General features: G+C 40.9%; 1 protein-coding gene across 2 annotated transcripts in view; it reads left to right on the top strand.

The window, feature by feature from the left end:
- Positions 1–15,401, top strand: part of MYOM2 (myomesin 2) — a 261,629-nt gene that overhangs the window by 45,769 nt on the left and 200,459 nt on the right. For both annotated transcript variants that reach the window (XM_029595753.1, XM_029595751.1), the window contains one exon: positions 1,661–1,753. In XM_029595753.1, the coding sequence (XP_029451613.1) occupies positions 1,661–1,753 (93 nt within the window). The remainder of the gene's footprint in view (positions 1–1,660; positions 1,754–15,401) is intronic.

Below are 15,401 nucleotides of genomic sequence, written 5' to 3'. Positions count from 1 at the left end.
AAAATAAATGCTTTAAACTCTTGAGAACAGGAACAATAAAACTAACAAATTGAAAAGTGTATGCCACAGGCATTACATTGAGGGGTGCTTCTTTTGATTCACGCATTTGGGCCCCCTAGCCCAGCTATACCTGGACCTCCTTATGCTCAGCCCAGCTCAGTTGATCGGGCAGCATTGGTTGCCCTCCAAACGGCTGATAGTGGTAGGGAGTAAAAACAATAATGCCCACTTTGGACCCCAGCACAGCCTGAGTTCACCTTTTTCTTGTCCCTCTACCTTACCACCACTGCTGGATCCAGGAACCAGTACAGGCCCATGAACTCTGGCCCACTGCCTTACACCATTGTCACCAGCCACTGCCGGCAGAAGCCCTACCTGGTTCAACTGTGCTGCTCCTCCTTTGTTTGATATGCATCTACACGACTGCCTGACTAAGGGGGCCAATGTAATATGCAGCACTAAAGCTGCTGTGAGTTTATATGCATACTTGTGCGGGATTTAGCACATATTTCCTGTGCTAGCTTTATGTGGGTATGTAATAAAGTGTTCGCTGCGGGAAAAATGCGTGCATAAACCCGCTTTAAAACATGTGAGTGGTTTAGCTTCATGCAAATGAGGCAATGAACTATTCACGGGCTATGCAGGGAGCTGCACATCGGTTAGTGTGGGTTTTTGAATGGGGAGTTTTTAGCACCTGGATCAGGGCAGGAGTTAAGTTAAAGTGCATGTCTGGAGACTGGTTTATTCTGGGGTAATCATGGATTACCTTCAATTTCTCTGGATGCTTGGAACATTTTTGTGGGTTGGCTGTAGACATCTCTGTTGCATTTCAGCGCCTGCCGGCATCCGTTGGTACAGCTGTCACGCAATCAGAGACGGAACATGAAGGGGCTAGATATTGCTCTACCCACCTTCAGTTCCACTCCCGGACCATTATCTTTTTTATTGTGTTATAAAAAGGAAAGGCTTTCACCCTGAGAATCACTCATGAGTGCCACGTTAATGCAGGTTTCATCATGGGTTTCTGCGCGATTTATTACATAGGGCCATGAACGTGTGTTTTTGTGCGGATTCCACATTTGCACAGATTTTCTGCGTGTATCTCATTTGCATACAGTCCCTTTATTACATCCATAGAGGTGCCTGCTTTTGTTGCGTGCACTAAAAAATACGCGCTGACAACTAGCATCAATTTCACCATAGGTCTTATTGCATTGGCTTCTAAGGGTAAGCAGGCACACATGCATATGTCAGAAATGTATATGGATGGATGAATTTACAGATTATACACATTGTCCACAAAAGGTGCTCTTGCTTTTTTGCAAAATACACCTACAAATGTTTCCATTTGTGTAATAATAGTATTAGTTATATAAATATTAATCTGTGATATGGAGCAAGTACATTATAGTTCAGTTATAAATTCAAATTTTCTAATTAAAAGTGAGAATAAGGATATGAGGTAATGACGATACAACTTGCAAACTTTAGCAGAAATTTTCAGATTGTGTGAGTAGAATGGCTTAGATTATCTAACAGTTAACAGATATTACTTACATATTCCTAATATCTTGAAATGTATGGTAAAATATTATTTCATTGATAATGCCAATAGCTTTTTTTAAGTTCAGTTTGATTTCCTTCTCTGTTACCTTACCAGGTATAAAGATGAAAATTTAATTAACAAAGCAAGTGCTCCAGGAAAATACATAATTGAAAGCTTATATGGTGTGAACATACTGGAGATAAATAGGTAAAATATCTTATTCTGGATTGTTGTTATTTTATTACATAGAATTAATAGTTTTTATATTGCATTTTATAAGATAAAATATGAATACATTGGTATCAGCACAGAAATTTAACACAAGCTGTACAGATACAACAGGGAATGAGTCACCTACCCTGAAGGATTTACAATCTATGTGGGAAGACTGGGCAGTGAACAAGAAACAAGGAACAAAATGTGCTAGGGCCGGGCTTTCCAAACTGTTGGTCGTGACCCCAAATGAGGTCACAAACCCTCAAATGGTAGCTCTATTCGGGCACCAACGGCATTAGTAGTGGAAGTTAGAATAGGGTCTGTGAGCCAGCATGCACTCACAGGCCCTGCAGTGGCCCCGCCCTTGTATGCAGGGCTGGTGCAAGGGTATTGGGTGCTCCCGGTTGCGCCCCCTCCCCGGTCGCACCCTCCCTACCTGTTTCGGCACCGACTGTGTACTTCTCAGGGCCGTGAGCAGCGCGCTGCTCGTGACCCTGAAAAGCACAGTATCACGCCCCCCCCCCCCTACCTATTTCGGCACCGACCATGTGCTTCTCAGGGCCACGAGCAGGGACTGAGAAGCTCACAGTCTCTATTTCTCTTTGCCGCGAGTGGGATAGGCCCTGCTTGCGGCACCACGTGGCTGCTCTTCGGTGCCCCCTACGGCTCAGCACCCTAGGCGACCGCCGAAGTTCACCTAATGGACGCGTCGGCCCCGCTTGTATGAGATTCTGTTGTAAGAGGAAGCCTTGCATGAAGAGGGATTAGGGGCGCTGAAGGGCAAGCAAGCTTGAATTCACGGGCTCCATGCTGACTTGCATTACTAATGCTGCTGCTGCTAACAGATCACTATTGAGCTCGGGACCATCCATAAGGGGAGGGCGGAGTGTACATGAGTTGGTAGAGGTTGCCACTGTTCCTATCTCCGGACCCACCATTGAACCTATCCAAGAGAAAACTGTTGCTTCTCTCTGCCTGTGCCTGCATGATACTACGGCACTAGTTGCACAGGGTGGGGATAACATATCTACTAAATGTACTTCTAGAGGGCACTTTATAATTAGGGGCTAATGTGGAGGAATTGTCTAGTGATTAGAGCAATGGGCTATGAACCAGGGAAACCAGGATTTAAAGTCCCCTGTTGCTTCTTGTGACCCTGGGCTTATCATTTTAGCCTTCATTGCTCAGGTACAAACTTACCGGGTGAATCATGAAGCTGCAATAGGGCTCTAGATCATGATATATCTCACACTATTAAACTACAAAAAAGGGCAAGAACCTGAGTAGCAGAAACCATACAAAAAATAACAGGTTCAAAACTTATCTTTCTTCTTATGCATCAATAAACTCACACAATTAACTCACACAATTAACTCACACAATTAATATCTCTTATCAATGTCCTATAACACACAGATTCAGATACTTAGAAAACGCCAATGTGCAATCTGCCATCACTTGCCACACAATGGGCTACAAACAGTGCCAGAAAATAGGCGATCAAATTCTTATTCATCTGCTGGTTGTTATTAACGCCTAATACATTCTTTAATACTGTAAAAAGGAGTAAAAAATAACGCTGAAGATACTTAGCCCTAGAACACCAAAACCTTGCTAAGTGCTGTATTTACTGCAGGACACTTGACAACCGACACAGGCCCATGTATCTTTATTGCTGCAGTGATGATAACCCAGTTCCCTGATGCAGTCGTTTTGTTGCTGAAACATGGGCCCGTGTCGATTGTCGGGTTTCCTGCAGTAAACAGAGCGCTTGGCAAGATTTTGGTGTTGTAGAGCGAAGTATCTTCAGATTTAATATTTTGTATTTTTTACAGTTTTAAGGGATGTATTAGGGTTAATAACAACCAGCAGATGAATGACAATTTGAGCGCCTATTTTCTGACACCGTTTGTAGCCCATTGTGTGGCAAGAGATGGCAGATTGCACATTTGCGTTTTCTAAGTATCTGATGCTGTGTGTTATAGGACATTGATAAGATATATTAATTGTGTGTGTTAATTGTGTGATATCACACACTATCACAGCAATATACATGATATTTTGCATCTACCGTGCAGATGCCCTCCCCTATTACAATGATCTTCTTTGTATGTGTTTTGCATGCATGAATAATGCATGCAAAGAAGGTCATAACTAGTCAATTCTATGGAAATATTTTATCGCGGCTGACCAAGAAGGTGGAGAGCTGAGATAAAATAACACCTCATTGAAAAGCATTAGATGTGTGGTGGAAGGCCCAGGACCCTAATGTAGGTCCCGAAGCTCTCATGGAACATTTAATGTGGCAGAAAAAGAACTGACTGCAAACAGGGAGGTTAAGCGGGGATCAAGTCTGTCCCCTGTCTCAACCTGGGGCCACCAGTTGAGGTGGCCTAAATACCCCCAAAATGTTGAAAACCTTAAAAAAAAAAAAAAGGTCTGGTCAGCGACAGCCCCATCCCCCCTTCCTCCCTCCCCAAAGCACACACTAAAATATGGACCCTGCCCCTGACACCAATGCCCCCTCTCACTTCCATCTCCCCGGCCCTGCCATAGTCACAACAATCCATCCCCCTGCTCCCCCCCAAAAAGTTCAGCACCTTCCCCCCATCCATGACCCTCCTTCAGAGCCCCCTACTTTAAAATGGATTCTGTGTTGGGGCCGGGTGCACTCTTCACCTGGTCTGGTAAGCGCCTTTTCCCAAAATGGAGCAGAACTTACCTTGGCCCCAGCCATGTGAATGGGATAAGGTCCAAGGATCGGACCCAGGCCACATTGGGGGGCAGGGGTGAGGGATGGACTGTTGTGACTTCACAGGGGCCAGGGATATTGGGACCTCCTCCTGTGAAAAGAACATTGCAGCTTGATGAATCTAGGAGTTAGATTGTAAACCCAGTTCGGATACAAAAATACTTATAGTACCTGAATGTAATCTGCTGAAAAGTGGAATATAAATAAACTCATGCATACTTGCTTAAAGTCCAGGTCATCAAAGGCCATCATTTCCCTGATGCACCTTGTTACTACTTTTGATGCTGCCTGTCTCTTGCCTCTGGGCAGTGATACAGAAAACCTCCCTATTTCCTCTATAGTGAATTGCCTCTGCAGATGTATAGCAGGGGGCTGCTGGCCAGCCTCCTGACTGGTAGAAGGAGCTCTTGGATTTGCTTGCACTTCTGGCTTTCTGTGGCTAAAAAAGAAAAAAGTCTCTTTTAAGTTTAGGGGCAGGGCACTTTCTTTTTTCTTTATTGCTACTATTACTGCTTGTACGTCTCCCAGGCTGGTCTGACTATGCAGCAAATATTCTGCCCTTGCCATTCCCTCCTCTGCCCTTTCCTCACAGTGATGATTTATTTATTTACAAAATGTATAACCTGCTGATCCATCATTCGCAGTGAGGTCATGATGGAATTGGAAATGCCTACTGGGGGTTTTGATATCACAATAGCATTTATTGATACTGTACCAGCACTCACAGTACCACTCTAATACTGAATAAATGTGACAGATTGAGTTCATTTCAGTGCTTATCAAGCATAGAGCCAACTTGTCAAGCAGAAATAGCAGCAACTTGCTAGTGGTTCCACAAACTCAGTATCTGTCTTCCTAGGGCTATCTCTCACAGTGTGTTCAAAAAACTCTCTCTCTCTCTCACATACACACACACACACAGTATATGTGTGTGCACTGATGACTGATTCCTTTTTAACATTAAAAAATATATTAAAAACAGAACCAAGAAAGGTGGCAAGGCTGTGTTTCTCTTCACTTTATTCTTTCTTTAGTTAACCTCACTGCACTGCACTGTGCTGTGTCAGACAGAAACACAAAAATCCTGGTACTGCTTCAATCTCCACTCTTACCCTGCCTCTAGTGAACATAAAGGCAGTGGAACTGCTTTCTTTTCATTCACAGTGAATGAGACCATTGTCTACAGCAGAAATCAGAAAAAAACCTTTTGCCAGTGCTATTGCCTACTATTTTAAAGCTTTTCTTTAACTGTCAGAGAGATTCTGAAAAGAGATCCTTTTCTGCAAAATCCAACAAAGCAAATGCAGTTTCTTTGTGCATGGTTTGACCTTTCAGTGGGATGATGTCAATGTTACTTCATCCAGAAGGCAGCTATAGGCTAGTTAAAAAGATGCTTCACTGTGATTTGTCCTCTGCCTAGTATTCTTGCCAACTTCTCCTGCCTCAGCTCTAACAAGGCTTTATTGTCATAAGGGCAAGCGTTAGTTGTTATAGTCTCCAGTTACTCCTTACCTGCACCTGTTGCTTGCTCATTACAGACAAAAACTTGAATGGGAAACATAAACAAATGAAATGAACATGTTTATTTAAATTTGTGGGTACCCTCAATTTTTTTGGGGGGGTCCACAAATAAAAAGAAAATGGTCTCATTTGTTTCAAATGAATGCACATCCCTACCAGCAGCAGCAACAGGAGGAATGGAGGCTGATTTTGGAACTATACTGGGCAGTTTCCTGCAATTCCCTGCCCAGGGCTAGATTCCTTAGCAAAGGGCAAATTCTATGGCAGTTGCTATGGTTGCAGAATCAAAAGAAATAGGTAAATCTGCTAATAAGTATTATAATCAAAGATTGCAGTTTGCTCTGATTCTGCAGCCATAGCAATCACTGGAGAATTCCCCTTCTCTCACAGAATCTTTAGCAACCTCTAACACGTCCAGTTTAGTGACCCATCCTGAACCTCAAGGCCTGTCTCCTTTATGACTGCACAGCTGTGTTTATCAATGATCTGCACTGTAGTGTCAGTAGTGTCTTTAAAACAGAATGTACTGTGTATGTGAAAAAATTGCCTTTTCCCCTCCACTCCTCATATTTATACAAGTGCTAGGCTGACTAAGGAAGTTAATATGCAGCAGTTAAATAACAAAAGATAAAATATCAAAGGTGACTTGTTCAGATGAAATGTACAACATAGTAGAAAAGATCAAGCATCTTCTGCTTCTATGTGTGTTTACTGCTAATGATTACACGTGCTCTGTGTGACAGCAGACTTTATTGTCCAATCCTTGGACTGTATTCAAGTCAAGAGCTTTTTTACACTGAAGAAGTTAAAAATAGAGACAAATCAGTCAAAATAATATTTGCTGTCTACTTGTACTACTGGACTGGTATGCATTACATTCAGTGGGAGATTTTTTTTGAGGGGGTATTAAAGTTTTAAATGCAATTTTTTGGTAAATAAAATGAAAAGGGAAGTAGGCAAATGCTTGCAAATCCATGGCTAATTAAAGATTTCATTGTGGCATCTAGCTTTCTCTGAATTATTTGCCTTCTTTTTGTTGTTTGTTAGATATGTGCTTTGGCTCATCTGTTTTGCTAGTCCAGACATATTTCACTTTTTTATATATAACTGTGTGGAAAAGGAATATAGTAAAGTAATAACAGAGTTGCTTTCCATATTGTATTTGTGTTTATACAAACATTTTGGCTTTCAGTAAGGCTTTGGAGACAACTGATGGCTTTGCATAGTGAGAAAATATGTTATGCAATTGCCAAACATTTCTGCAAAGAAATGTTTGGCAATTGCATAACATTGAGAAAACAAGTAGAGGATGCCTGAAGGCTTGGGCAATATGCACTATTGTTTTTAACTGCTCAGATTTTTTGCTTTTGTTATATATACCAATTTTATACTATATTTTGTTTGTATTATCTGGTTTAATGTTTTATGCTATAAGTCAAATTTTACACTACTTAGTACAATGAACTTGATTTAAGTGGTCTATAGAAGCTGTTATGTTGACATTTTTATTTTCTTGTAACGTAGAATAGTCACCGCTAGACATGGGTTAAGGACATGCTAATGTTTTCTTGACATACAACACTTGGAATGGTTACCCCATCTTGATGCTCTTCTCAGCTGTTCATACTAAACTGCTGAGCTGCATGTCATCTGATCTATAGCCATTAAAAACAGCTTGAAGTTTCTTGGCTGCTACCTATGCTGATGGTCATATACATGTAGTGAACTATTCCTGGTGACATTTGTCCTAATGAATTTACTGTACGGTGTGTCCCTTGCCTCCAGTGGAAAAATAGTTGAGATGTCAAGATGACAGCATCATCTTATAATTTTGAAAGATGTAATGGGACTTGATTTCCTCAGTTCATCCATCTTTACATCTCTTCATATGTAAACCTGTGCTATAAGCAGTAATTTCCATACTAGCATTTTAGTTTTTCTGATTGATTAGCATTTTAACTGTTTTCAAGCACATGGTTTGGTTGGTCATAGGTTTAAATCCTAAACATAGGGACCAATATGATGTTGATTGGGACCTTGGTAGGGGAAAATACTTTTGGAGGTAATTTTGTAACATTGCGCATAAGCTAGCTGGCAAATGTATGCATACCAAGTTTTAATGCTCTGCACTGTCCACTTGGAAAATTATCCCACCAATTCTACACACATAAGTTATATCAGCTAAAATATCTGCACAAATTTCCCATGAAAATGTATGTTCATACTTATTAAAATGTGAAAGCATGCATGAAGGTGCAAACACCTCCCCAGGTCCACCTCCAGGAATGCCTCAGCTCAATACAGATAAACTTATCGGTACCTACTGTTAAATCAGCACATTTGAGCGAAGTGAGAGAAAGAGCCATTTCAGTTGCAGGGCCGAAACTCTGGAATAATTTGCCATTGGAACTTAGAATGCAGGATAACCTGAAGAGATTCAAGAAAGACTTGAAAACATGGTGCTTTCAGAAAGCATATGGAATTAACGCTCAGGATGATATATAAGTCTGCAGTCCATCAGATGATTCTACCTTTTATTTTCTTAACTATACTAATCTTGTTTTTAGTTTTATTTTATGACTAGATTTTAGCTATCTTATTATTTTTATTGAAGTTTTTATTGTATTTATTCTGTTTTCCAACTGTTATTTATTAGTCTGTATTATGTAAACCGTAAAGATAGAACCTTGTGTTCTGAGTAATGGTATATAAGAATTGTATAAATAAATAAACTTATGCATGAATAGGACATATGCATGTAAGCTTCCCTGCGGAAATGCCTTTGAAAATTACTCTCCCTACTTTTTATCATGTTTACATATATGATACCCCACATAAAGTTTTGTTTGTTTCCAAGGACTTGCTTTTTATTCAGAGGTAGAAATGTTAGAGATTTGTAGCAAAGATGGTCTATTTAGCAGCAATGCTTGTAAATGTTTTTATAGATATTACACTCCTCAGCTCTTGATCCTTTGTAGTAGATGGCAGACATCTGAGCATGATTAGTTAACATTTAGCATTTCTTGTACCAGGACCCTAAGGAAATCATTTTATTTAGGTTAGATAAGAATCCAGTTTAGTCCAGTCCAAGTGGTTAAATCGAACAGTGTTTTGCTTTCTGGCCTCCACTCCAAAGCACGGGGATTTTCCGTACACTCCCATTAGAACATAATCACTAGTTGATCAGAATACCAGGCATCAAGTGTAGTCTGTTCACAGATCCCATTGAAGTGTGTTCCACGATACTGCTAAGCTTGTTTCACTGGAAATCAAGCAGCTTTTCCCGTTGCCAACCCTGTAGTTTAGGGTTGCAAATTGTGAAAGGGTATTGCCTAGCAAAGGAGAGTATGGAGTTGAATCCCTTCTGAGCCTCCAGATTTTTCTGGCATTTTTCCACCAGTACAGTTATATAACTCCTCTCATGCCTAATCTCACAGACAAGTCTCTAGACACATCTGGCAGAGCACACATTCTGGGAACCCCGAGGGTTGCATTGGACTGCACCATTCCCTTTGTGAGAATACGGATTTAGATTAAGAACATGAGAACATAAGAAATTACCGTACTGGGTCAGACCAAGGGTCCATCAAACCCAGCATCCTGTTTCCAATAGTAGCCAAACCAGGCTACAAGAACCTGGCAAGTACCCAAACACTAAGAATATCCCTTGCTAATGATACCAGTAGTAGCAGAGGCCATTCTCTAAATCAGTGGTCCCCAAACCTGTCCTGGAGGGCCACCAGCCAGTCGGGTTTTTGGGATATCCTCAATGAATATGCATGAGAGAAAATTTGCATGCACTGCCTCCATAACATGCAAATTTTCTCTCATGCATATTCATTGTGGATATCCCAAAAACCCGACTGGCTGGTGGCCCTCCAGGACAGGTTTGGGGACCACTGTTCTAAATCAACTTGATAAATAGCAGTTAATAGACCTTTTATCCAAGAACTTATCCAAGCCTTTTATAAACCCAGCTATACTAACTGCACTAACCATATCCTCTGGCAACAAATTCCAGAGCTTAATTGTGCGTTGAGTGAAAAATAATTTTTTCCGATTAGTCTTTAATGTGCTACTTGCTAACTTCATGGAGTGCCCCATAGTCCTTCTATTATCCGAAAGTGTAAATAACTGATTCACATCTACCTATTCTAGACCTCTCATGATTTTAAAGACCTCTATCATATCCCTCCTCAGCTATCTCTTCTCCAAGCTGAGCAGCCCTAACCTCGTTAGCCTTTCCTCATAGGAGCTGTTCCATCCCCTTTATCATTTTGGTTGCCCTTCTCTGTACCTTCCCCAGTGCAAATATATATTTTTTGAGATGCAGTGACCACAATTGTACACAGTATTCAAGGTGCGGACTCACCATGGAGTGATACAGAGGCATTATGACATTTTCCGTATTATTCACCATTACCTTCATAATAATTCCTAATGTTCTGTTTGCTTTTTTGACTGCTGCAGCACACTGAGCTGATGATTTCAATGTATTATCCACTATGATGCCTAGATCTTTTTCCTGGGTGGTAGCTCCTAAAATGGAACCTAAGATCGTGTAACTTCCGCATGGGTTATTTTTCCCTATGTGCAACACCTTGCACTTATCCACATTAAATTTCATTTGCCATTTGGAAGCCCAGTCTTCCAGTCTCACAAGGTCCTCTTGCAGTTTATCACAATCTGTTTGTAATTTAACTACTCTGAATAGTTTTGTATCACCTGCAAATTTGATTACCACACTTGTCGTATTCCTTTCCAAATCATTTATAAATATATTAAAAAGCACCGGTTCAAGTACAGATCCCTGAGGCACTCCACTGTTTTCCCTTTTCCATTGAGAAAATTGACCATGTAATCCTGTTCTTTGTTTCCTGTCTTTTAACCAGTTTGCAATCCACAAAAGGACATCACCTCCTATCCCATGGCTTTTTAGTGTTTTTAGAAGCGTCTCTTGAGGGACCTTCTGAAAATCCAAATATTCTCCAAATTGGTTTAAATGTGTTACTTAGTAACTTCATGAATGGTCCTCTAGTCTTTATTTCTGAAAGAATAAATAACCGATTTGCATTTATTTCAATTCACTCATGATTATATAGACTTCTATCATATCTCCCCTCAGCTATCTTTTCTTCAAGCTGAAGATCCCTAACCTCTTTAACCTTTTCTCATAGAGGAGCTCTTCCATCCCCTCTTTCATTATGGTAATCCTTCTTTGTACCTTTTCTAGTTCCGCTATATCATTTTTGAGATGTGGTGACCAGAATTGCACACAGTACTTCAGGTGCATTTGCATCATGGAGCAATACAAAGGTATTATGATATTGTCTGTTGTATTCTCCATTTCTTTCCTAATAATTCCTAACATTATGTTAAGCTTTTATGGCCTCCACCATGCACTGAGCTGAGAATTTCAATGTATTATCCACTGTGATGCCTAGAGCCCTTTTCTGCATAGTGACTCCTAATATGGAATCTGACATCATGTAACTACATTTTGGATTATTTTTCCCTATATGCATCACTTTGCTCTTGTCCTCATTAAATTTAATCTGCCATTTGGATACCCAGTCTCACAGTATTGCAAGGTTCTCCTCTCATTTCTCTCAATCCATTTGTGATTTAACAACTTGGGAATAATTTTGTTTAGTCTGCAAGTTTGATCACCGCACTTGTTCCCTTTTTACAAACCATTTATAACTATATTAAAAAGAACCAGTTCTAGTTCAGATCCCTGGGGCACTCTGCTATTTACCTTACCCCATTGAGAAAACATTCTATTTCCTATCTTTTAACCATTTTGCAATCCACAATAGAACATTACGTCCTACCTAATGAATTTTAATTTTCTGAGCACTCTCTCATGAAGGATTTTGTCAAAAACCATCTGAAAATCCAGACACACTATATGCACCAGCTCACCCTTATCCACATGGTTATTAACTCCTTCAAAGAATGTAGCAGATTGGTGAGGCAAGACTTCTTCTCTTGGGTAAATCCATGTTGATTGTGTCCCATCTATTGGTGTGGTTTTTCCACTTTTTCTTTTTGCTGTGCCTATAGCCCATTAAATCATGTCTATGTACATGTTCAAATAAAAGAAATTGTGGAATCAAGAATTAGGCCGCTTCCCAGCCCCGTGGCCTTGTTGGGGTGAGATGAAGACTGAGCTATGGACAGAATAGCACCAAAGCTGTGACAGAAGGGCTGCTGCCAGGTACGGAGCCAGGCTGCAGAGGAAGAGCTGATGGAGTTTGGTGCCAAAGAGAAGCTGAAATTACACAGACAGTTATTGGGAGAATGAGCACTGGAGCCTGAGGAGTGACCTGAGCTGAAGTGACTGGACCGGAGGCTGGAGACTCAGCAATGGCAGATAAGGCCCGTGGGAGCGACAGCAATAGTGCTGAGCCAAAGCTGCGAGAGAGGGGTGCCCAAGCACTAGGAGCAGCTCACGGGAGGAGTGAAACACAAAGGGAGGCACCGGAACAGAGAAGGGAGAGGCTTGAGTGGTGGGTGAGGTGTTGGATTACCACTGTCGCCAGGTCCTCCTAATATGGAAGTACCGCCCACGATCATTGGAAGTAAGAGAGAGAGGCCCATGATGCAGCACCCCGAGCATCGGAATAACAGGAGGAAACAGCGGACTGACAGTGGCCAGCTATGATGGTAATCATGACCACTGCCAGCGGACTCCTCCTCCTGCGAATGGAGCCACGGGAGAGCTGTAGTCTGCTGATATCACGGCCACGGAAAGTTGCCGAGGCTGCCTCAGAGATCGCTATAACTGCATTTGACTGGGTGAGTGCCCCTGCAGTGCTGCTGCCACCTTGAATTTAATTAAAAAAAAAAAAAAAGAATGCCCTGACTAGCATCGGAGGGCCTAAGGGAAGCCCCTGACACACCAGAGCTGCCTAGACTGCCGTCTTGCTGACATTATTGATGATGTCAGCGGTTACCCATGGTCCTGGGAGAGGGACTATCAATTTTTAATAAAATTAAAGAAAAATAAAATTTGAAAGAAACAAAGGGCCTGGCCAGGTAAGGGGACCCTGGCCACCTAACAGACACCAACTCCCCTGCCCCCAAAGGTGATTTATATATGTCATTTGCCCCGATGGGAGCCCTACCCAGTCAAAGCTTGAAATAACCTATATTAAAAAAAAACAAACCAACAAATGATAGAGGAACTTCTCAAAGATTCTGGGGTCAGCTGTCTAGCCATCAATTGTAGTGGAAAAATAATGTTTTTTGTACAATGAATTATACAAGCTGTCCAGAGATTAAAAGAATAAAAAGCACAGAAAAAAAAACCCATAAATAAATATGGGGAATATTTTTTAATGGACATGGAAATGTTTTTAAAGGCATGACTATAGTGAATAATTTAATTTTGAAGTGACTTGATACCTTCTGAATATCCCTAATCTTGTTGGACCGCTCTGGAGCAACTAAAAAAAGAACAGGGATCACCATAGCAACGGAAAGGGCGAAGCAAAGCTGTAGTCATGGAGCCTTAACAAAGGCTTTCCTAGAAACGAGCGATGGGGGTGGGTGCAGCTTTACCATCACTAGCTGCAGCGCAGGTTCTAAACTGAAGATAGTGAGTAAAGATACCAAAAATGTTCTAATAACAAAAGCGGTAGAAACAAATAAAAATTGACTCATCAGAGAATGTTGAGGGTATCGAATAGACAGTCCCTAGCACTATTTTTTAGTATGACATCATCAAGAGCAGGGATATCTTAAAGCTAGAAACACAGAGAGTTATAGAATTTAGCCAGTAGTGAGGCTGGAGTATGAGGGAGCAGAGGTGCTGTCAGGGTCCTCTGTCTTCAGGCCTAGTAAAAGTGCACAAACACTATCATTTAATGAAAGAACAGCCACTATAAAGTGTGAGTGTTATGAATGAATATGAGTGTGGGTTCCTGTCAAGCTAAGAAGAAAGGCAGAAAATTTTAAGCATTAAATATTTTGCTGTACCATTTCTAAGGGTTAGCAATAGAGTGCACATGACTTTTATCAATATTGAACACTGAATACTAGTATGTTAAGGGGAATTCAGTGGTTGGTTACTGAGATCCCCCAGGGTGAAACAAAGCCAACCCACAGCAACTTTGGAGATATGTGGGAAAATTGTTTAAAAGCCAAGACAATTACACCAGAGACAATTGAGTAACCCAGTGTCTCTGGAGAAGATTCTGCCTTTGTTCACATCATTGACAGTTAAAATTACACAAAGTCAGAAAAGAAGAACTCAGAAATAAAAAAAGAAAGTAAAAGACAGAGAGAGAGTGAAACACTGAATGTAAGAAATAATAAATGTGCTGTGACCTCTTCTTTCACAGGAAAGATATAGTAAGAGTAAAAACAGGAACAATAAGCCAACAGAGACACTGACACCCAGGGAACACCACCACCACTGCTGTAGTTTGCAGAAGATTGAGGAGCAGTTTCAGGGAGATAGTTTTCCTTTGTTTATTTGTTTAAAGTATAAGTTAGTAAGCTACAGAAGAAGAAAAAGAGGCAAAAAGAACTGGCCAGTGATGACAGAAAGAGAAGGAACTAAAGATAGTCTTTCTTTATAAAAGAAAGAGCATTAACAAACACTGCCAGGTCTGCACAGATACACAGATACCCAAACAACAAACTAGCAAATACAGAAGAAGAAGGAAAGCAGAAAGATAGGAAAGAACATTAAGAAAAGAAAAGGAAAAGAGTTCACATAAAATATAAAAATAAATACTCACCTTTATCCAGGAAGGAAAATACATCTTCACTTGTAAAACAGCAGAACAACATAAAGAACCAATTTTTAATAGTTAAAAGAATAAGACACTGAAAACTAATCTTTTAGAAGCAACACAGTAACAAAAGAGTTTAAGAGACAACACATCTGATAGATTTGTATCCAGAAATTGTTGATGGTTGCCTTCTGTTTCTTACCTAACATAATAATCGTCCTACAAATATATAAGAAAAGAGAATTATTGTTTATTAGAAATGCAAAATGAACATGCTTATTTTGATCTAAAGAAGAGTTAAAGATTTCATTTACATGTGCACATTTTAGTGGAGCTGAAACATTATGGGACAGATCTTCAAACCTGCGCACGGGCATAGATTTGTTCGCGCAACCCGACGCGAACAAATCTACGCCCGATTTTATAACATGTGTGCGCTGCTGCGTGAATGTTATAACATCCAGGGTCGGCGCGTACAAGGGGGTGTACAATTGTGCAACTTGGGCGCACCGAGCCGCGCAGGCTTCCTCCGAGGTCGATCCGAAATCGGAGTGGTCTTGGAGGGAGCTTTCCTTCCGCCCCCCCACCTTCCCCTATCTAACCCGCTCCCCAGCCCTATCTA

The sequence above is a fragment of the Rhinatrema bivittatum genome, chromosome 3 (assembly GCF_901001135.1).
Source record: "Rhinatrema bivittatum chromosome 3, aRhiBiv1.1, whole genome shotgun sequence".
Lineage (NCBI taxonomy): Eukaryota > Metazoa > Chordata > Amphibia > Gymnophiona > Rhinatrematidae > Rhinatrema > Rhinatrema bivittatum.
Note: the sequence above shows the minus strand (reverse complement) of the source record. Positions and strands in the feature narration are given on the sequence as shown.